This window comes from Battus philenor, unplaced genomic scaffold, assembly GCF_028537555.1.
Source record: "Battus philenor isolate CCGP_79_NKW_IND1 unplaced genomic scaffold, ilBatPhil1.0.hap1 SCAF_2, whole genome shotgun sequence".
Classification (NCBI taxonomy): domain Eukaryota; kingdom Metazoa; phylum Arthropoda; class Insecta; order Lepidoptera; family Papilionidae; genus Battus; species Battus philenor.
Genome location: NW_027181682.1, coordinates 4136519 through 4160848, shown reverse-complemented (window position 1 = coordinate 4160848; position 24330 = coordinate 4136519). Strand labels below are relative to the sequence as shown.

At 33.0% G+C, this 24330-nt stretch overlaps 1 protein-coding gene across 1 annotated transcript; it reads right to left on the bottom strand.

Annotated features, from left to right (window-relative positions):
- Nucleotides 1–9535: 9535 nt before the first annotated feature.
- Nucleotides 9536–13024, bottom strand: LOC137922534 (uncharacterized). Its single transcript, XM_068765594.1, has 5 exons — nt 12607–13024; nt 11591–11717; nt 10948–11129; nt 10026–10145; nt 9536–9669 (listed from the first exon to the last, which is right to left on the bottom strand). The coding sequence occupies exons 1-5, from the start codon at nt 13022–13024 to the stop codon at nt 9536–9538; spliced, it is 981 nt and encodes a 326-aa protein (XP_068621695.1).
- Nucleotides 13025–24330: the final 11306 nt, after the last annotated feature.

Here is a 24330-nt window from a genome sequence, read left to right as displayed (position 1 = left end):
CGTTAGAAATGTAATTGATAAGCCATTAAAATATACAAGTATTGTTAAATTGTTTAAATTGTTGATATGCTTTATAAATAAATAATAAAATAAACAGAAATAAAAATATAAAATAGAAAGTGTTTTCTAATAACTTTGCAGGTGTGTGTGATGTCGCTGTTTTTTGCGGCGCAAGACCTGTCATCATTGCGATCTTTGGGGGAAGCCTGTGCCTTGCTGTAGGCGTCTATCAGCTGATGATGGTGGTGATATGAATAGAAATAAATCTTTTATAATAGTAGTTTATTTACATAAATATAGCATTACATATATATTACGTCGCGAACAATTTAAAATTACTTGATTCTTGAAAATACTGACCAAGTCCTTTTGGTGGGTAGAAATGGCGGCATTAAAACTGAGTGTCGCCTAAGCGGCCAAAGCGTTCGTATCTCTCAAGACGTTCTAACGCTGTTAGTATAATATAAGACGGTTCTTAGAAACTTTCGTTAGAGAAGTTAGGAGTAATCACTAAACATGATCATACATATTTACGTAACAAATCCATTGGTTGACAAACATATTGATAGAAACAGTTATAATATTACTAGAGATACTTGAAGCGTACATTACGCTATATGTAAGAATTTTAAGTATAGCATCATATTCTAAATGGGCAATGGACTAGAAATTTTTATCTTTGAACAATATTCCAAAATGTTATTTCTTAGCAGATTTCAAAGCAAGCTCGTAATACATAAAATTCAAATTTATAAAAGATATCGGGCACGCGCAAGTAAAAGGCGAATGACGTTTGAAGTATTATTACTATCCTAATGATTAAGCTTATATTATAATACAGGATTATAATCCTATACAGGAGCTATAATAATCCATTAATAAATGAAGCTTACGATAGTTGCTCAAGTGATTAAATCACGAAATTACAATCTGTTTGATATTATATAATTTCACAAATCAAAACACCAAATGTCTGCGCTCAAAATCCAGAGGTCGGCCAGTTTTCCGACGGGTGAACAAAGTGCCTTGGTGGAAATGAAAGTACGAGGAACTGTAAGAAAAGCCGAGCGTAACCACTTGATCACAACCGATCTCCTACAAACATGTACACACGACTAAGATGAAGTAAAAGACAGCTCACAAACTGGAATTGAAAAAAAAAACCTAATAATTCCAAAAACATTAAAGCGATATTTGGTGAAACACACGATATTGGATATTAAGGAAATCCATAGAAGAAGAATTCAAGTATCCTACATATCCCAGCGAATGGGCAAGTTGAAATGGCAGTGAGCAGACCAAACAGTGCGCACAACAGATGTCCGCTGGGACCCTAATTTCTGGCATGGACACCAAGGATTTATACGATCAGCGAAAGACGATCTCAACAAGAACTCGACCCTCTTGAGATCGTCGGAAGATGCTAGATACCGACCTCTTCCAACCGGTCGTGTTAGTAATGTGGTAGGGGCCTATGTCCAGCAGTGAACGTTTGAAGCTATAATGATGATGATAATGTTCATCACTTTATATTGACCGATATCTACAGACATCCTTTGACCAATTGAAACTGGCGGCAAAGTAGGTTCTATACTCTGTAACGCTCTAAAAAAAATGGGGGCATTTAAGGAAAAAAATACAAATACGCTTATGCGCCTTATTTGGACCAAACAAAAATACCGGAGGCGTTCCATAAGTTAAATTCGAAATGTTTGAGATTCAAATCGGCACTAATGTTGTCGGAGCGGCAGGCGGTCGGATTTCAAAAGCTACTTACTTAAAACAGTCGTCTATAAGTACAGTAAATAAATAGCTTACGTGGTAAAACTGCACAAGATACCACTTTTATTTAATATCATTTTATCTCTTTTGAACACAGTACCGTATAACCTTCTTCTGCTAAATACTATGGGATTATATCATGTCCCCTTTCCTCATATATAACATTATATATGAGGAAAGGGGACATGAACGAATGTAAAGGACAGAGCCCAGCGGCAGGCCACAATGCGCAAAAAATAAAAGGCCGCTGGGACCTTAAATCCTGTTATAAATTAATTATAATAATATTCTCTTCGAGTTAAGAAAATCGACCAATTAAATTAGAAAACCGTGTTCTCATTGACCAGATAATTCAGGCTTAAGAAAGTAGTAACGTCTTTAGGTTATTATGATCTAACTGGTATTCCTAGCCTAAGCACAGTCATTCTAGAGTATTATTATACACACTTTAATAGTTTGCACTTTATGGACAAAAATAACTAACTATATTATTACTATATATATGAAATTGTAAATAATATTAAATGCTCGCATGCTTTAAATAAAACAAAATGAACAAAAACTTTAAAATTAACCGATTTAATACAGCAAACGTAACGGAAGGGCCGAAATTGAAGATTCCATTTTACAAACATCGCGCCGGTGCCCCGTATTAGAGTCCACGGGTAATATGCTAAGGCAATATGGGAATACGTGTATGTACGAAGCATTCGTGGAGATAAACACTTACGTAATGGAAATCGCATGCACCGGGGGAGGGGGCGACGGACGGGGAAGCGCGGAGGGGGGGGGATAATGTGAAAAAGTAAAGCGGGCCGGAACGACCCCCGCGGGGACCGGGAACGGTATTTCGCCCTGGATTGTTTTGAATACGGCATCTCTATGTTCCGACTAATGTCTACATTGGACAGGGTTTCGGAATTGAGAAATGACCTTACATCGAAAATTATTTTCGCCTCTGTTTACCTATTTCTCGTTTTTATTCTTCTCCCAGCACTGATGTAGTCCGGACTAGTAATAATATTAGCTTTAAAGGTTTTCCAGATTTTCCGGTATTGCTAAAATTGCGAACATATGCAGTAGTAATACACTCAAACTTCTTTAAGTGCAGTCAATAGTTACCACGTAAAAAGTCTGACTTAAAATATAACTCAAAACTTTACGAAATAACTAGTATTTGCTAAAACTTGTAGCCTTTAAGTCCTATATAGTTTGACGCGCGAATTTTTTATGGTAAAAATATTTAAAATCGCTTTAGTTAGATACTTCCTCTCAGTCGTGCCACTACACCCTTTCTTAGGGGGTGGCCTCGCGCTTCCTAACCGCGAACAGCGTAGGCGAACCGAGGTTGAATCCGAATCCATCCTTGGCTCGCCTGTGGTCTATGCTGCCGTCCCAAGCCGCATACACAACATCAACACTACACAGCTCTATTTGGGTTGAGCGATTTACTAGGTGCGAACGTCATCGTACCACTGTAATGCGTCTATCCAGCTTCTGTTTTACTTTCAGGTTCACGGACCCTTCCGATCTGTGAACTCAGTTTCAATAAAGCTGTAAAAGCCCCTGGGCTAACAGCATTAAGTTCAACCGACACCAAGCTCGCACTCGTAATTCTCGGTGATCAATTTTTGCGTCTACTGCTACACTAGACGCTTGGATATCTTAGCAGACATACAAAATTCTTTCTTCTTTTTTAAATTTAAATTTTGTTAATTATGTTTCAAACAGGTTAAGATTTTAATATCCCGCAAAATCGCATCAAAATAGAGGTGAATATATTGACTTATTGTATATATCGTCTTAGTTGCAATTTCTTCTTTTGCAGTTGCAATTTTCTTTGCGAATTCTATTCTATTCCCTAATATTCCGCTGGAATATTTACTGCGATATCCTTCCTTTATGCATTTGTATTATCCATTTATTACTTGTAACAACTATAAATGAGTAATAATAAAAATAACAACAAAACGAGCCTATATTTGGATTTACATATAAACTATGTACTATAGGATTAAGATATTGAATAAAATTCTCCTGCAAAATAAAAAATAAACAGACGTCCATACAATGATACTTAAATGTTAGTCATTTTTAATTTAAGTTTGCTTAAGAAGATTCGATTGTATTCAAGAAGCATTCATATTAAATCTCTCACAAGTCCACTAAGCTATTTCGTTTTATTTTCAAACAACACTCAATCGGCGCGTGTAGCCAGAGTCCGCCATCTTTAATTTAACGACTTCAACACGTACGCGCCGACCTCCATGTGGTGTGCTTTCAAATAAAATCTCTCCAATTCACAATAAATTCTCTTTAAGTTTGTGCGGACAAAACACTGAACTCTCCTCATGAATAATAAAATTAAATTAAAAAATATACGGAATGATTAGTTATAGGTCCAAAACATTTAAAATTGTGGAAGAAGTTATAGCTCATTTCTCGGCAAAAAACGTTTAACATCTATTACTCTGAAATAAGTCACATTAATTAATTTTTATTATTAGAATGCGGCAGGCTAATAATTTTTGGCAATATAAAGCCTGTAGGGGTAGATAGTACACTATAATTAATATACTTACTATATGATATACATGTACTTGCGTGTACCATACTACAAGTAACATATGAACTATATGTTCAACTCTTAGCTCGCTTAGCATAGCTTTTACGCCTATAACCAAATACCCTATACACACAAGTAAGAAAAGGACCAATATTTAGCCACTTCCGAACATGCATTGGTAGTGGTGCAACAAAGTGCACCGCCCGCCAACCCGCTGATAAATGCGTATGTGGCAAACAATGCGAATCACACACAATACGTGATTTGGCGGTGGCAGTTGCATGTGCGAAAATGGCTAAATATTGGTCCTTTTCTTATTTAAGATGGACTTCCGCAAGGTAACGCCTGATTCCATTAAATATCCTATACACAGTTTAAATGGCACTTCTATATTACATCTTAAAAGTTTTAATAACACGAAATGAGACATGAAATTCATAGTCGAATAAAATTATGATCTTATTTACAAGAAAATAAATTCATACCTTTTATACAGTGTAATGTTATAATAGCATATACGTTTACATTAACCCTAATATATTTTATTAACTAAAGGTTGTTCATCAACGTGTCCCCAAAAAATTGCAAAGACAAGTGAGAGCAACGGACCGACAGACAGTTTTCCTTATGGTTTTAATTAAGCCGAACCCGCACAAACTAACCTGCCGCCATTTTTGCAGTCCCGCACCGCTCGTGCAGATTGATTAAAAGTCTATGGTCCATGCTTTACGTCGTGTTTCCATTGTCACAAGTCGTTTATATAAAAAGTTATTTATTTATTTTTGAAAGTCTACTATAACATATTTTTGAAACAAATATTCTAGATACAATTTAAATAAACTCGAATTTATTATAATACTCGTATGGACTACTTTTTTTCTAACTTAAATTTACACATCAGTCTATATATAATTCTGTATTATTTCGTATTCTAAAAAGTACTTTTTTAGTAATATAATTATTGTAATGTAATAGTAGCTTTGAAATAGGGATTAATTTAGTTAATATTCTTTCTCATTTGATCAACCAAAAACATTACTTGCCACTATAGCTTTTAACTTTAAATGATTGAAAACAATGACGACTTTATTGTAAAACGATTTAACATACAACTATAAAAGCCTTCACCTATAGATATACCAAAACAATTTTTTTTAGTTTTTTATCTTAGCATCTTTAAGTTATATTATTTTGATTATGCGTTGGTAGATTTATACAGTTATCCATTTTTTTAGAAGTACTTACGTATAATTTTTTGTTGTTGGCGTAACTATATAGAATAAATAAACAAGAATAAAAAAAATTGTGCAAATAATACAATGGAAACGCAGTCAACCCTTGTAGCGTTCAAGCAGCGTCTAATTTATGGTTGAGGTGGGCGCCCGGACCGATAGTTAGAGCCGGACGCTAATTCTGACGGACAAGGCGAAAGTTCGCATAACACGCGCCCACCGTATCGCTTTGTTTATCTAGCCGACCGGACAATGCGTTGCTCACCTAATTAAAATGATAATTGACCTCTACGTATTCATTTCAGAAAAAGACGCACTTCAAATTCATGAGATGTTTTTTAGACAAATACATTTTAATTTTACTTACGAAATTTACGAATTACAGTTTTTTATTTATTGCTAGATGCTTCTATAGAGTTCGTACTGTCGAAATTTAACATGATAATAACAAATAAAACTTATTTTCGAGTCATCATTTAATTAATTAACTTTTTTTTAGATCATTATAAATAAGCGTTAACTTACAAATAAAATAAGTTTCCCCACATCGTATTTTATAAAATCTGTAATAATGTGATTACATTTTTTTGCTATACGATAAACGATTTTTTATTACATCCTTACACACCTTTTTTATTTATGTCAAATATTAAATAGCTAGGGAAAGACATTTTGTTTTTATTTATGTTTCTAAACGTATATATGGTTTGTATGAAAAACGCAGTGTTATTTTTCACCATAACCCTACTAATTAGTTTGTTATTTTTATCCGGAAAAAACTTCACCCGAACTTTAACTAATAATATTTTTAATTTTTGTTAACAAAATAACGATATTGGTAAAATCATACTACAGTTTTACGTTTAGTTAGTCTCAATTCGAAAAAAAATATTTCAATGTTACTTTAACACCATAAGACTCATAAAAAAATTGACGTAATTTGTCTATAAAAAGTTGCACTTTATTACCTGATATATACGATAGTTTTATATTGCACCCACTGTTGGGACTTAAGCGTCTTTTTAGAAGGACAAAGCCGTAGTCTACTAAAGTCGGTTCGCGATAAGAAGTATATTTCAAGTTTAGTAATGAGTAAACATAATTTCTGTAAAAAAATTAATACCTTTTAATAATACGTATTCAATTACGGCTCATGATAACTATCAAATTATAAAAAATGGCCCCATCTATCAAAGATCTTTGTCACCACTACAGGTAGAGATGTCATTTTACAATTCAGTGTAGAAAAAAAAACAAGTTGTTTAAATCCACTTTCAAACAAATAGCACATTAATCTAGAAAACAGAAGACAGTACACTGCACATTCGCGCTACAAGGATTCTCCGTGACGTATGTCCGGAGAAACCACCGCTAATACAAGTGTTTTCTAACGTCTTCCGCGAGCACGCATTTCTTTTGATGTGGCCATGAAAATAGCGATTAGATGGAAGTATTTATTTTTTACATTCCTATTTATTGTTAGTTACATTATGAAAAGGCAGAACAAGGTAATAGTCTTTTTAATTATAGAAAACATTACAATGATTTATTAAAGTAGATAAATCATTCTACGGTTAATAAAAATTACAAAAAAGTTTAATAATAAATAAATATATTGTTAGTTTGTTTCTCATTGTAATTTTATATTATATGATCACACATTAACTTTCATATCAAATTTTATTAATCAAAATCTACAACATTAACAAAACAGTAGATACGATTATATTCAGAGTTAATTTTTTTTCCAAAATATTTTTTTCACTGATTTGTTAATAGATAACAACTTTTGAACACACATCCTTAAATCATAATAAAGAACTATATTAAAATTGCTTTATTACCTGGATGGAATGTTACGAAAATCATACATTTTTCTTCTTTTATAAGTGTCGAATAATATTAGAAGATTATTTAATCAACTTAAATAAAAATAAATCGTTGTTTCTCCTGGTCACACTACGAGACATTTCCGACATCACTTATCTTTTTTTATAACATTCTTTATAACTTTATAACTATAAAGATGCTAAATGAAAGCTTCTTTAAGTAAAAAACTTTATAAAAAATGTATTGAAACTTGAAGTTCATACGTTTGACAGTTCACGCGCTACAAATATTTTTATTGTTGTAACAGCAGAATCTGACAATGTTACGACCATAAAATACATACAATATGACCACAAAATTAGTTTATCTATTTTTCCTAAAAATAAATAAATCGTTCACTTCGAAATAAGTTCACACAATTTATTTGTCCGAGAATTATAAACCAGGTCTCTTCAGGGTCATATTGAATAGATACCTATGGAGTCTACGTGCATCATCTTTGAATACATAAAAGATAAACGAGAATTAGTAAGCGATAAAATTTTTTTTTCTATTGATCCACGATAGATCTTTGACAATATTCAGTGAGAATAATAATTAATAAAAATTATTATTATTGTCATTTTATTTTCCTTATCCGAAATAACAATAAGACCCACTACTCAACAAAACACTCGGCCCAGACCGTCTCAAAGTGAAATACATTAGAAACAATATCGGACTGACACGCAGGTATAGACATTTCTAAAAATTTAGGAAGAAAATGTAAACAGCTAACTCAAAGTTATTTCAAATGAATATTATATAGTATCCGTTTTCTAAATAACTTAAATTCATTCAAGTTAGTATTTCATAACATCTTTTGCATCAAATGTAGAACATATAGCCTTGTGAATTCAATCCAACATGTCTCTCTTATGTATTTATCATCCAGTCTCTACTAGATCTCTCTTCTTAACTACAAGGATATCACTTATTTAATGTGTAGGGAATTTCCATTGAAAAAGATAGTTATTGCATTTTTTGCTTCTAAGATTACCTATTTTACGTATTAATAATATTTATCTTTTTATACCATTTCATAACTCCTGTGTTGTATTTTATTTTATATTATTAATATTATTATTGCTAGCATAAATGATAATATTATATACAAATACAGTTTAAACGAAAATCACGTGTTTAGTTAACAGAAAAAAAGTACTTTTGAATTCTTAATCTATTTAACTGCAAGCTTTAATTTAATTTGAAAAGTTAATACATCATTGTAAAATGTTATTTCTATTATATGTATTTTTATATACATAGCTTTATTAACTCGCTGATTACTCGCTAACTTCGTGGCCTCGGACAAAGGTCTACCGCAATGGACTATTAAGTTGTGACCATTTGTCATACGTCGGCGGATCATTTAGTTGATACTCTACAGACGCTCTTGTGATTATGACGCGCCGTCCAATCGCGAAAGTAGACGTCGCGGACACAGTGCAGGACATTTCTCACTTGTTAATGAAATAGGAACGCTCATAACATATTGTAACGCGTTATTTCATCTTTCGTATGAAAAAGGTAATGTATAAGAATATTACATACGAGGAAAGTAACCAAAGAATTCACGCAATGGATCCAAGTCTTTGTTAACCGGTGTCTTCGTCGAAATCTACGAGTATTTTGGTAATATAAAAACGTCGAAAATTTACCTTCCAAAGAAATGCTACCAATATACGATCAAGCGCCGCAACTATAGTAGAATAAGACTGGCCAGACATTAAGTATAAACATATACTAAAGCAAGCAATGAATTGGAAACTTTAAGTGAAAAGTTAACCGGACCGATTGCAGCAAACCACACATGCTTTAATTCGAATTTTTAACCCTAGATGCCTTTCATTTGCGCTTTCTATAAAGAGGAACTAGAAAGCAATTCAAAATAAAAATACAATGCTTAAGGTTTTAGTATTATTTATTATCATGATAAACATGTTTTAAAGGAACAAAAGTCTTGACAGCGTCATCTGTTGTCGACCTTCTGAATTCAAATACACGGAAACTCTCTTTTTAAACAATGTTCTAAAGTTTTATTAATTGGTATTACATTTGAAAAAAATCCAACATATTTACAAAATCAAACGACCTCTCCAGACGCTACATAACTCAAGATCGAGCATGCTTTTTTGCCTCTCACTAATTTCATGTAGCCCTGTTCACCCCAATTTTGGCCATAGGAGTTCTTAATGATCCAGAAAGGTACTCCGCCTTCTGTAAATGTAAATTTAAGTAATTACTATCAAATTGTAACACAGAATATTTTTAACCCAAGTATAATCTTTGCTTAACATAGGTATTATCCATAGATTTCCAATAAGAACTGTTGTACGCCCCCCAAATCCAGTGGCTTTCGACGACCTTAATAAAGTCGACTCTCCACCCTTTGGGATACGTATAAAATTCCATTCAACAATAACAAATTAAAAAGCCATGTTAACTTTTTCGTACTTACACACATGAACTTTAGTTGAAGTCCTGAGTACGTTTTTGAGGCAGTATTTCCACATTATAACTGAGACTCGTATTTTAAAAATTACGCCGAGTAATTTCTCATAAATTGATCTTACCTACACCGTATCCGACAAGCAACACCGCATGATTTGCTTTCGCGTTAGCGGGACAATCCCTTTCATTAGGCATGAATACACGACCTCTGTATGAACTGAAAGATCCGCCTGCATAAAGAGCTGAAAAAGAAACCACTTCATTATATCTTAGATTCTAGATCGTAGAACTGGTCACAATAGGCTAAGAGACCAATGTAAAAAAAAAACAGTATCAATAGAGTGCTAGAGCAAGCAGCTGGAGCCAAGACTCCTCTATGGGCTTTTGATTTTCGCTACCTTAAATAAGGTCTTTGACTAGGTGCCCTCTGCGCTCTACTGCCTCTACCCGCCGAAATCAGCAAACGCGACTTGGGCAGGAGTGAATGTTTCCAAAAAAATAGAGCATCAATACAAGAAAAATACCAGATCCGAAGTCTAGTAGCGAGAATAGTAGCTACCCTTCGATAGCTATAAATATATTTTGATTTCAGAGTCTATGTTTCAATGCAACATAGGCTTCTTAGTAGATTTACAACAGGACCGGTTGGAAGCAGCTTGATTATGGTATTCTTTGTCGACTTCAAAGAGGTTGTCCAGCGCTTGCCTGTCTTTGGTTTCTACTCTAGAGTCTTAAAGCCTCAGTAGTAATATCTTGCCCGCTATGTGGCATGCTCGCTGCCATTTCTACTTGCCAATCCACTGGGCTATGACAGCTACTTTCGTTCATCTAAAGATCACCCCATTCCTTATTTGACCTTGTAAACAATATAGTATAGTCTTCTCCTTTATTCGTTGAGAGACTGTGATTTTACCGGTAAGGCCGGAAGTGGACCACCATGTCCTAGAGGATGTAAGTCATCACTGGTACGGATACGGATACGGATTCAAGGTACTGAGAAATATGTAATCCAAGTTTAGTTGTAGTAGAAAATAATCAACTCACCTATCGCAAGGGGACCATTCTGATGGACTAATTTCTTCAAGTCTTCTTCATCTTGTACTGTTACTGTGTACCCTCGCTTCACCTGTACTATTACTTTGTCCGATTTGAACATACAGGATCCTTGTTTAGTTATGTAAGGATAATCCTGAGAAGACATGAAACCTCCCATTTCTGCAATGCCACTGTAACAAGAGTTATCAATAAGATAGATTTACATGATTGAGTTACAGAAGTTGAGTTACAATTGTTTGTCTATTAAATTTACCTTTTAATACAACATACACTGCTAGGTTTACAAACACAAAGAGACTAAATTTACCGAAAAAAATTCCTTAAACTTTAAATTTTCTCGTATAAAGAGTTTTTGTACTTGTGCTATAGCAGTATGTATCAACAGTGTTTACTATTGGTGCGCATTACTTAATCATCATGTCAACCATTGCAAAACATAGACTTCCGCTAAGATCACGACGATGGCCGGTTATACGCTGCCTGTATTCAACGACATCTTACCACCTTGCCTATTTCGACGGTCCAACTAAGGCTACCTCACGTTTCCTAGCAAGGCGGTTTTGAAGTGGCTACTTGAAAAATATTTAGCCTCGAAGGAGTATTGCTTAATAACATAATAATATTGTATTACTCAAGTGCTAAATGTGGGATACTGCCAGTCTGGCATCCGCCGCCTGGGCTCCAACAGTCTACCAATTGCTGTTCCGATAACGGAATAAGCTTCGAGTGTTTCATTGCGAATTGACTTTCTGCTACACCTGAATAAAAAAAAATATTTAAAATTGACATTTTTTGGCGGAAATTTTCGTCATAAATCAAAGGATCATCTGTAATAATAAGAAGATTGTTAAAACACAATAGAAATATTGACAGTAAAAAAGATGATTGACAACATTATAATATCACTATCACGTATTCATAATTTATTTCAAAGAAATTTATTTTTTACTCTAATCAGATAAACGTCAAATACTCTACCGTTCTAAATTTGTTTCATTTACCGAACAAAATAATAGATTTTTAAATAGACGAATTGGTTCGTTTACTGGAATAATGGCACGGTCGTGCTTCAGATTGAAACAAATGAATGACACTTTTCTTTGTAATGAGACACATTAAGGTAATAATAATACATGAACATCATATCAGACGGTAGAGACCATGGTAACCAGTCTAGTTCTGACCGCATCCAGCGCCTTCACGTGACCAACCCATATCTGTACCGACGATACACTTAGCGGAATCCTACCCAAGCCTACAGTTTGTTTTTAATTGCAACCACTATCAAAGTCATCACAAATACGTCTGAGAAGTAAACACCAAGCAAACATTAATAAAACATCCTACTGCCTATCTAGGATTTACATGACAATACACATGAAAACCAATTTCTCTTACTAATATACCAAAGATATTTTTGTAAATTATAACTACAAAATTGATAGTGTATGGAATCTTCTTAAACCATAAAGCGTTTGAAACCGTCATAGATCTATTTTAAGGTAAAGTATGTAATTATAGAGAAGCACAATTTCATTGTATTTCTATCCAATTGAGCTCTACTGGCATTATTCTTTTGAACTGCAGAAGTTAAAATGGAGAAGAATATGAATGAATTAATAACAGCATTCTTTTGGATAATCATACCAGTAGCAGCAAACGCCCAGCAAGAGCTACACTCCCCTTGAATTTTGACGTTAGCGACAACCCCCATCTGCCGCCAGTCGAACTCTTCGGGAGCTTCCGTGTCAGTTAATAGGTATTCCACGGGTATGGACTCATTGTCGAAATTAGTCCTTCCAATATTATCGACGAACCCCGTATACCTCGCTCCAAATTCTTCCTCAGTTAGATCAACAAATTTCGTTATACTATAGATCTGCGATCGACTATTCTTATTTCTCTTATTAATCTCCACGAGATTTTTAACGAAAATTTTAAAACGCCGATTATATTCTTGATCGTTCTTATATTGCTTGTTATATTCTTTTACGTACTGACTGAATATTATTCTTGCGTTCTTGATGTCGTATGTTACGCTGCTTGGTTGTACGTCGTCGCCCATTTTGCTAAAAGGGTCAAGATCTATTGCGCCTACTATATAAATGAAAAAAGATATCGTAATTAAATTAAAAGCACCCATGTCTAAATATGATAATGCTATTCAAAACTAATATTATTTTTGTCTAAATAAACGTGTATGTCCGTTTATATATACTTCTTTATTAACAAAAATATTTCGATTTAATTCTTGTATAGATAAAATTACATATTGAACATACCTTCCGCGTAATAAGTTTAAATTTAATGAAGCTAATATATTTTATGATCATATTTTTGAAATAACTCGTATATTATGCATTGATAAAGCAAATATTATCATAATAACGTCAGTCGAAAAACGTAAATCAATATAGTAGTAAAAAGGAAATAGTTAGTGTATGTATGAATTTTAAATACGCCCACTGCCACTTAAGACGGACAACTCTTACACTGACGTAGTTCGTAAACTACGTCAGTGTACTTGATTTTTCTGTTGTATCTCTTTATTACTGATTTGATCTCACAAAACTCCGAGCTAACTCCCACCATTGCTTTATTTGTGACCGTCACGGATCCGAAAATCATCACCGGCAACACACACTATTCAAAGATCTTCGTACGGCATTGCGGTATTTTGGAGCTTCCTTTGGATGCTGCTCGTTCGAGTTAGATTTGGGGAATGATCTCTTATACATTCTGGATTTTTTTATCGTTTATCATATCTCGTGTAATTTGGTAATAATTTCCTTGTAACTGGCGTACAATCACCCAGCGTAAGTTTTTAGTCCACGGACCTCCTGTTACCGCGCACTCATTTTCGATGAGGCTGTACAAAGCCTAAATCGGCTAGCAGCATAACTTCACACATCAAATACTACTATAGGACAGGTCGACCTTAACCCATATCTTTATCAAATTGTGGACTTTACATTGATGCTGTTTGGGAAAGATTACTAGAGTTGCTAGCAAAATTCTGTCAAATTAAACTGAAAGTATATAATACAGACGCCGCAGCAGATTCTATAATATCGTACGGTATCACTGGCGGGCGCGTATAATTTTGCATAAAATGATTATCACCAAAATTATTAAAAAACAATGCAGCAATAATATCCTAGAAATTTTTAGATCCATCTCAAAAATACAAAGCCCTATTGCAACAAATAAAAAAAAAAAAGATTTTACAGAAGGCGAACACACATGTATATATAAATATATATACATATATATATATATATATATATATATATATATATATATATATATATATATTCGTTTGTCAAATCGTCCAGGCTCCTCCAGGTCGAAGAAGCAGTTTATCGTAAAGAGGCTCTTCTTCTTAAGTATGAAGCCAGGTAATTCTGTTAACAAACACTGAATTACTCCTCTCGCAGTTTGGCTCCGCCACGTATGCTAAGTCTTGCGTTGAAATCCCTCATAAAAACGTTGTAGTAGGTTTTGCAGGCGCGTATGGCTCTACCAATGTTGTCATATATTGCCTTCACTTCATCATCGAAATGAGTCGAGATCAGGGTGTAATCCTGTATGACCATCAACGAATACCGTTTGGTTATCCTGAGTATTAGTTATCCAACCATAATGTTAAAAAGAAACTCGACACCTCCCTGGGACAGTTGGTGGTCCTCCCGTAAGTAAAATATGCTACCTGATTTAATACTTATTGTGACCTCTTCCTCTCTACGGATTTCGGAAAATCCTTAAAAATGTCGGGTGAAAGCTTGCCGGTAGACCGTAACATGCTCATTTTATATAGTAGCCGGCAGAAACCGGGGATTCTTAATATCCCCTGTTTTGTTGTCTAGTCATAACCAAAGACTCGCCAGGGACTAGAAGCCAACTGTAGTTATAATTTGTGGGGATGTTCCTTAATCTCTACGCTTAGCAGGCGGGTTGGCGATCGCAGTTTGATATTATGGTACCCAGAGGAAGCTGCCCATGGTCTGTGAAACTGGTCCTCCCGTCTCCTCATTCGACACCCACGGGAGGAAATAAGATGAGGCTACCGTGTACCGGACCGACTCTGCATTTCTTTGCATTACTTTTTCAATATCTGTTTAATGCAATAACAAAGTCAGTTTTTCCGTACAGTTTTCGTTTATATCAATGGTATAGGACAGATTCCAATTTACATACTGCTAAACTTCTAAACTTAACCATTACGTTTTGACACATTTATATAACAAAACAGGCATCAGATTGTAGACTATTAAGTAAAAGAAATTAATATTATTTATTTATTAAAATTTATCCAGTTATTAAAATATTACCGATCACTAAAATTCAATACGGAACTAAGGACTTCAAGTATCTTAATTATTTATAGATAACAGCTAAATAGCAATTTCATTAAAGAAATAGTAAATATTCCAATGATAATAAAAAGCTAAAAAATAATGCAAATACAATTAATATTAATAAGTGTACAAATTCAAAATAAAAACTGTAAAAATTAAAAATTAAAGTTATAAAACCTACCAGAAATTAAATAAATATAATATTAAAAAGGAAATTTGTCAATTATTTCACGTTTAATATATATAAGTAATTAATTAAACATCGTTATGTAAATACTCACAAAAAAAATTATTGTCTTTGAAAATCAATTAATATCTGAATAGCGATAAATTTCGATATTAATTAAAAAAAATACAAAGAATTCCACAAAATTCAATTTTTTCCACAAATTTCATTTTGATAAGCAAACTAATTCAAACATAAATGTTATCGTTACCAAAAATATGTACTTACGTATGATATTTTATGTCAAAAAGTAAAAAACATTCTCACATAGTCGTTAATAATTCTTTATTTCAATGTATACAGTGAAAGGCTCTAGTCATACTATTCACGTATTTTTATTTAAAACCCAAAATCAAATTTCATTAAACATTACAGTATTTTAATTTCTTTTTGTAGCTTAAAAATAACGGCTAATGTAGCACTAAGACAATAGTTTAGCGTCAATCTATCAACCACGTTTTTTATAGCGCCATCTATACAAATGAAGCGAAGATAGCACAGTGTTGCCCCAACGTTATTATTAAATAGAAGTTCGTTACATGATTTTTGGCTAGATGGCGGAAGAATATTTTCTGAAAGTGTTTATCTAATGAAAATTTGTATTTTATTATTTATTTACAATAGAAGAAAATTATGCAAATAAATAATGCAGATATTATTTTTTTATTCCATAATTTCAAAATAGTTTTTGAAAAAATTGCAGTTAAAATTATATGAAATGTAATCCAGTTTAAAAGACATGCTGTGCCTAGTATAATTTATTTTTGGGTTAAGTTTTTATCTAATTTAGGGAATAAAGAAAACAAAAATCATTATTATTAAAAATATTTTATGAGGTCAATTATAAGTGACTTTTTGTAGTATAACTCGACTTTCCTTAATAAAAATGTATGCGAATTACAATTGGTAAATTTTCTTTCATGAAAAACTTCTAATTTTCATTTAAAAACGCACTGGGGTGTGTTATCATAGCCTAAAGTTATTAAAAAATATAAAAAAACTGGGGTGTCTGTCTCAACAGAGAATAATTATATTCGATATCTGCGATCGACTTTTCATAAAGTTATCATTTTTTTTGCATCCACAAAAAATTTAAAAACGTTTGTGTTCCATTTTCAGAATAAACCGTTTAAACAGAAAATACCGTTTTAAAAACCACCATTTAACGTAATGTTTTGACTAACTCAGTGACTTAAAAGCTAACAAGGTTAAAATGTTCTATTTCTATTCAACCGAACCAAAGATTTTTGCTTTGATTGTATTGCTTATGTATTTCTATCTTCTGACGTCCTACCATTTTCCGTCGAAAAGATATATGATATAAATTGTTTGCACCACAAATTTAATATTGTATATAAATATGGCAACATTTTATTTTGTTGTCAGATGTCAGTGTCCATAACCACGAGTTTTAACAACTGACAGGTAGATGCCGCATCGTAACCTATAACTTTAAATTTATGTAAATAAATATTAAAGTTGTGTGAGCGGTGTGCTAACTTATTTTCATATTTTTGTTAAAATTATGAATTTAGTAATAATTATAGTTTGATGACTTAAGTCGTTGTTTTTGCTTTTAGTGATACGGATATTTTTAGATGAAAATAGTGTAAATATAGTGAAGCTGAACGTCTAATTACATTCAATTTTCTGCTATTCATATGTGGTAGTTTTGAAGGATTTTAAAGTCTTTTTGGTATTTAGTCAGTGTTGTGATTAGAATTTGTACGTTTGTTTACTCACAAATATTGTTTACATAACCTCAAAGTATAAACATTACTGTGCTTAACACGTATGACTAGGTACATTTCTTTTCAATTCTTTCAAAAGTCGTATAAAGCATTAATTTCGCGACTACAACCTCGCAGTAATATAAAAATGTCGGAATCTAGTGTGAAATTAAGTGGTGAAATGATAGAGGACGGTGTACCGGCCAAAAAACTAAAATTATCATTTGACGATCCTCTTAAAAGAACTGTGGCAACCATGTGCGGTGCTTGGAGACCAGAGGAAGAAGACGGAGGCCTTATATTAGTGTTTAAAACACGAACACCATGTTTGAGCCCTGATCCTGAAAAGGAATGCGACTTTCCGGAGAACATCGAGGATTTTTGGTTGGGGACTTTTCAAAGCGTCGAAAATATTCAGGTATTCACATGATGTAAACAATTTTTATTTAATTATAATTTTGTTTACAAAATTGTAACATAATTGCGAAACTATATGATTTTGTCTCCATCTACTATATATCTTAGAAACGAACCTTGACAGTAGGGTTTTTTAGTTCTCTGAATATTTCCTAGGTGGCGCTGTTAATTATTTTGAAGTATAGATACTTTGGTTGTAATAATACTAAAAATATATATTTTTAAGGAATACCAAAGGAACACAGTAACTAAATGACATGTTACAATACAGTAAAAATATGTACTATAATAATTTTTTTATACACGACAATTCTCAAACAGTATTTTGATTGGAGTTAAATATATTATATAGGTTGATTAGTTATAGGTGTAAAATCTTTATTAAAAAGCTGAATGTATAACTCATTTTCTATCAATTAATGTATGGTACACCCTATCAAAAATGCTTTCAGAAATAATAAATAATGTAATGATAATAGAGCAAGAGAAATTGTTTTCAAAATTCGTATTGCTAAATATTAAAATTAATTATTATTTGCGGTCTGTCCTATTTCATTAAAAATGGGAGTGAAGCCTTTGAATTTTTTTTACTGTCAAGTTTGCTATACAGTCGCACTTAAAGCTTTAACATCTATAAACGGTCTGTACCATGTTCTGGAATTAAAGATGACTTCAAAAAAAAAAACACCTACGACCAGGGTAATTATAGATCAGTGGTCTAAACTGGTAATAGATTTTTCTTTACATATTCCTATAGTATTGTTGCTGCTATACTAGAAAATATACATCTATATTACTGTTAACCTGTAATTCCCGACCACGCTTTGAAAGAAATCGACTCCGACGAAAGTCCCCACAAATTTTCTATATGCGCGACCGTCAGAACCCTTTATGATATTATTCTGGAGGGTGTATAAATCACCATGTAATTTTATTAATACGAGTATTCTGTATGGAACAGGCATGCGGTTTACTTTACAAAACAGTGTTTAATAATTGTATGTCTTGTGTAAGGCGAATAATGTCTTACGCGAGATTCGCTTTCGCCTACGTCGACAAGGACAAACTGAATCTTGGTAGACACTAAAAACCGTTTTACCACGAAAGAAACCAGCGCAATCATATGCTACAGGTTAAAGCATTAACAAGAAGAACGCCGACAAGTGCTACAGTAGACAAGCTCATTTAAAAAAGAAACCCAAGAAAGAAGAAAAATTCAACCCCAAAAGTTACAAAAGTAGCGCAAAAGACAGCAACAATTATGGAGCGAGGACTACTTTCTCAACAACAACAACAGGAGGAATGAAGATAGTGTTCCCGAGTTACACAGATGCACCATGTAACTTCTAAGTGGTGCAAAAGAAGGAAAAATCATTAATTGATAAAGTAAGAATTAGAAATTTTCCGATTTCTAATTTTTTTGAATAATTTAATCCACCTTGGATGATATATAGTGTACGTTGAAGAATACTAGATGAGCCCAATATTAATACCTGAAGTCTAGAGTGATTGAAAATGGATGTAAAAGCTATTTGTTTAAAATTAAGCTATAAAAGCTGCAGTCAAAATAGATTATAATTAACAAGTAAAATTATTATATAATTCGACTTGAAATATGGCTTATTCGTGTCATCATGTAAGTAGAAACAGCTATACAATATAAAAATAATTATTATTTTAAACAGTTTATTAAAAATAAATATATGAAATGGATTGGTGTTTTAATTCGGCAATTAAAATGTAAATACGATTTATAATGATAACCGTAGAAATAGTCTGTGACTAAAAATATACATAAATTACAAAAATAATGTATTTAAAATTACTGTAATAGTATAACAGTATTATAAGGAACTATTAAAAATAATAGCTTTTAACGGTAATAGCAGGCAAAGTTATTTTGTAACGTTATCCGCCGCACCTAACCAACGTTTAATTAAGTGACCGGTCTGCTGAATTCAGTATTGAAACGGTTTTAAATAAGTCTGGCGCGATATTAATGAGGGCCCGCCGAGTTCATTACTTCCAACGCCCTCGATTTGCGGCCGCCTTTGATAAACCGAACGTTATTAACAGTCTTTTGATGTCTCCGGAGGCGACGAAGCTACTAGAACACTGTACTAATATTTACAAAGAAATATATGTTAAAAGGATTTGTTTTCTGGCGGCATTTGCCGAGGCACATCTCTCGTGGCGATTGTGAGTCGATATTTGCGGCGGGGTGACTTCCTACTGGACCGACATCATAGACAATGCCGTGAAAAGTCGCTGGAGGTCTATAGTGGAGGCTTATGCCATGCAGTTTGTGCTTGTCGCCTGATATAGTGACGATAGCATGTAAAAAGTTACCAATGTTTCACATAAGCCATTTCATTTCTTCACTTTTCTTCTTTTCTCAACCTCCTACGTCAGACACGCCTACTGACTCGCGATTATTATCTCTATTTATTAATTTCTACAAGCTGCGATGGCTTGATTTTTCGTAGGTGGTTAAAATAGGTTTAAAAACAATCCACCGTTTCATCTGACGTCTCATCATGGATTACATGAAAACGTAATTAACAGTGCGATGCAACGCGATACGCGTCTGATATTAATTAATCAATGCCCGATCGTGTAACGCCTGTACTGTGTTATATGTTATACCAACAATGTAAATATTTAATCTGTGAGCATCAAAAAGGCTATCTTAGTTTATTGTGGGTGCTTTGATTGCTGTGTTAGGAACTGGGAACTGTGTTATGAACTATCGTAAATTAGAGCTACAATAGTTCCTAATGCAACGCAATAATGGTTTAAGGAAGGATCCTTAAGGATGCCGTTATAGAAGAGATCAACTTGATTCTAGATTTTACACGTCATTCAAATTGAGTATTTTTTATTGATATTTTTTTTATAAATAGATATAGTATAAAAATGATTGTAGATCAGAGTCTGTCTGATTGTACTCAATAAATTCAAAAATACGTTTATCCACTGGAAAGATTTTTGAAATTTGTTTCTTTATTAGTTTATATTTGAAGTATCAAAACTGCCTTTATCTGCAGAATTTTAACACTATCCATAATAAAGCAATGCGTGAACGGGTAAATCTAGTCATGTACAAATGTCTTTACATTAAATAAGTTAGATTTTCGTTCGTTTATGTTGCTTTAGATCTATGTGAATCTAGACATAGGGAGGGTATCTGTTTTTATAGATAAGTACTCTAAGTCAGATAATAAATTAAGAAGTTGAAACAGTTTAGCTGCTTTATGATTTTTTAGATTAATTTATTTTGCAATACGTGTTCACATAGACCATGTTACTCACACTGTTTGTGCAAACGTCAAATCTATTTACTTTTTATATGGCCCTCTGTATTTGGGGCCCCATATTATTTTTCGACTGGTATATAAACCTTCGTATTTTCACCCTATATCACTCATCCTTCAAAATTTCCCTCTTTCATCTTAGTCCTTTTATATTTTCTATCATTTTCACAGCATTCATTTACATTACATTCACGCATCGCCTCCCATTCCTCGCCACATTTCTCGTTACACGGTTTTGTTTCGCTTGATTACATCACTTATTACCTTGTAACAAAACTGAGAAATTGTGCCAGCTCTCTTCTTCTTAAGAGAAGCGATGCTGTCGTAAACAATGCTCTTACCCATTTCCATTTCACAAGCCACTCTAAACTCTTCATACATGCGAATCCGAACTCCTTAGAGGAAAGATGACCGAATACAGCATCGCGTTGATAAACAATGTCGAAGGCAGGCCTGCGTTCCTCAAATGTTGCAGAGCGTTAATGGAGGACGTAATTAATAGGAATAAATGTCAAAATAGTACAGGTTGAGTGAGAAATTAAAGGAATAGGAGGAAAAAGTAAATACTAATGAAATATAGAGAGAAAATGAATAAAACAGAATGTTATGTAAATAAGCAAAAATTGTTTAATTATGATAAAATGTGATATTAAATATCTATTTTAATTAAGGATATTATATATTACTAGCTGATCCCGCAAACGTTGTTTTGCAAAAAAAATTAAAGTTTTTAATTAACAAATGTAAGATAAGGGTTGATCGTAGAGGGGTGAAAATTTAGGTTTGTATGTATTTTTGTATGCTGTATCATAATAAAATAAAAACCAAAAAAATTGTCTAAAAAATTAAATAAAAATTTAGGGGTGGACCACCCTTATCACCTAGGGGTATGGAAAATAGATAGTAGCCGATTCTCAGACATACTGAATACGCATGTAAAATTTGGTAAAAATCGGTCAAGCTGTTTCGGAGGAGTTCAAGTTCGAACACCGTGACACGAGAATTTTATATATTAGATAAATAAGATTGTATTATTATCTAATTACTAAATCTAATAATAGTAGCCATCGGTGAAGAAAATGAATTATCAGCAACCAGAAAATTCAATCTTCTATTTCTTTTATCTATAAGTGGAAAAATACTTATTAATATTTTACAAGCGTAAAAGCGTTTGTACCCGACGTGTTTCCGTCATTTTCCCTATAAACTAAAATTCTCTCCACCCCCACTTTCGTCGCCGTCACGCCCCGTCGGTTTCCGTGTTGTGCGCAATCGAGCAACCTTAATGAGATGTTGACGAGGTACTTCATCCCCATAGCATACCGTGAAAATTCATAACGGCTCCCTTACAAGACTTTTAATTTTCTTTGCCTTTTTTTTTCCAAACTACTGGACGTTCACTAAAATTCTCAATCCATTAGATTTGAGTTTTTATCATCATTTGGTAAAACTATAGCCACCAATGATGTGAGATTTTCTAGAACAGTGATTCCCAAAGTGGTCTATATCGACCCCTAGGGGTCAATGACAACCTGTCTACATCAGTGAAAAAAAAATTTGGGGGTCCATGAAAAGAAAATAGGCGTCCACGATAGTGGATCTCAATACACTGATAGTACCTATTTACTTACATCATACTATCTTGTAATATCAAAACATTTACATTATTTGTAAAAGTACCTATGAAGTAAAAAAATTATTATATATGTTTATAAAATTGTGTAAGTTGTGGGATGTTGCTATTCGCTTTGTGGTCGTAATACATAAACTTCACTACAGTTAGAAATTTACAGGAAATCAATATCAGATAAGTAGGGGGTCTACCCAACACGAAAAAACATGGCAAGGGGTTTACGACACAAAAAAGTTTGGGAAACTCTGTTCTAGAACGTTCTACATCCAGTTTGATATATAATTTTTAGACTAGCTGCCCTGACAGTACATAACGCCGAATGTTGCTAAAAATGCTACACAATACGCGTACTTTTTTAATTCGAGTCATAGTGTTACGCCCGTAAAAAGGAAAGTATGAAGTTAAAATAGTAAATACAATTGTATTTTTTTTTAAAGATTTAGCAATGCAGAAGTTAGCTTTTTAAAATCTCTAGGGTCACTCAGATATTTCAATAAGATACAAGATCAATGTATTGTAGGAAAATAAAGCAATTTTTTTTAGCAAATTCGTTAAATTTATACATCGAATTGTAACGATAACACATTACTGAATAGAAATAAAATTGGACACCAATTCACACGGTCTCACAAAGCAGACAACAAGTAAAAAGTGTTACAGATTCAGTGTTTTACAGTACAATGCAGTATCATTAACAGTTATCATGTACCAATGCGCTGCTTGATTCGCGTCGGAGCTGATTGTTATTGGGCGGCAAGTCACTGGCAACCTGCATGATGTAGTGGAATTTCAAATACATTCCCAAATTGTATAGTTACGCCTCACTGTGTCACAGGCTTTAATTAAAACTTGTTTCATATGTAAATATTCACCTGTCATATTTTCGTTTAACTATATTCTAATTTTGAATCTAATCATTTTTAAAAAAAAATTTAAAATATGATTGTATATTTTATAATTAGAGATACGAACGCCTCTCTACCACTTTATCAATAGGTTCTACACTAGATGAAATGACGACGTATTCAAGGTCGGGTGGGAGTCTATATATATATATAAATATATTATATGATGACGATGAAAAGATACTCCTCTCTTATGATCGAAGTACTTCTGAACGTAAGCCTCTGTCATAGATTTCATATAGTATCATTAACAGGCCTATGCAGAGGATCTTCTTACGACTTTAACACAGTCGTTTATACGCCTTGCGAGTGAACGTCTTATCTATGTCAGTAACTTTCTTTACGAGTCTTCTCATTCCTGATTTGATGTCCAAGATATATCCAATGATTACCTATCTACATGGCTGCTTACATAATTAATACAATCATATCTGTAGCAGTCTATTTAAAGAAAATGTTTCTTCTTGGGCGTGGTCTCATCCTAACTTTATTGTTAGAAAATATTTAAATTTAGAATGATGTTAACTATACAACAGCAAGACATGTCACTTCATAATTTATATTTACTATTATTTAGTGTAACGACCACTTTCTTGTGATCGGTTTAAATTGTATATACGCATATTAAAAGCGTAGTTGTTTTCTTTTCTTTACAGTGTTATAAAGTATTATATAATGTTTATGTGCTATTACGTTGAATGAAAATGGTTAAGCAATATTTACTTCACCATTGATTATTTATCCTTTAATTCATTTTCAAAGAAAAATCTTTCTCTGTTTCTTTATTC

Bases quoted from the DNA above. Each gene is read 5' to 3' on its own strand.
- LOC137922534 (XM_068765594.1), bottom strand. From the start codon at position 13,024: ATGGGCGACGACGTACAACCAAGCAGCGTAACATACGACATCAAGAAC. The intron at 11,718-12,606 runs GTATGATTATCC...TTTTTTATTCAG, and splicing joins CTGGGCGTTTGCTGCTACTG to GTGTAGCAGAAAGTCAATTC. The intron at 10,146-10,947 runs GTGAGTTGATTA...TTTCTTTTTCAG, and splicing joins GAATGGTCCCCTTGCGATAG to CTCTTTATGCAGGCGGATCT.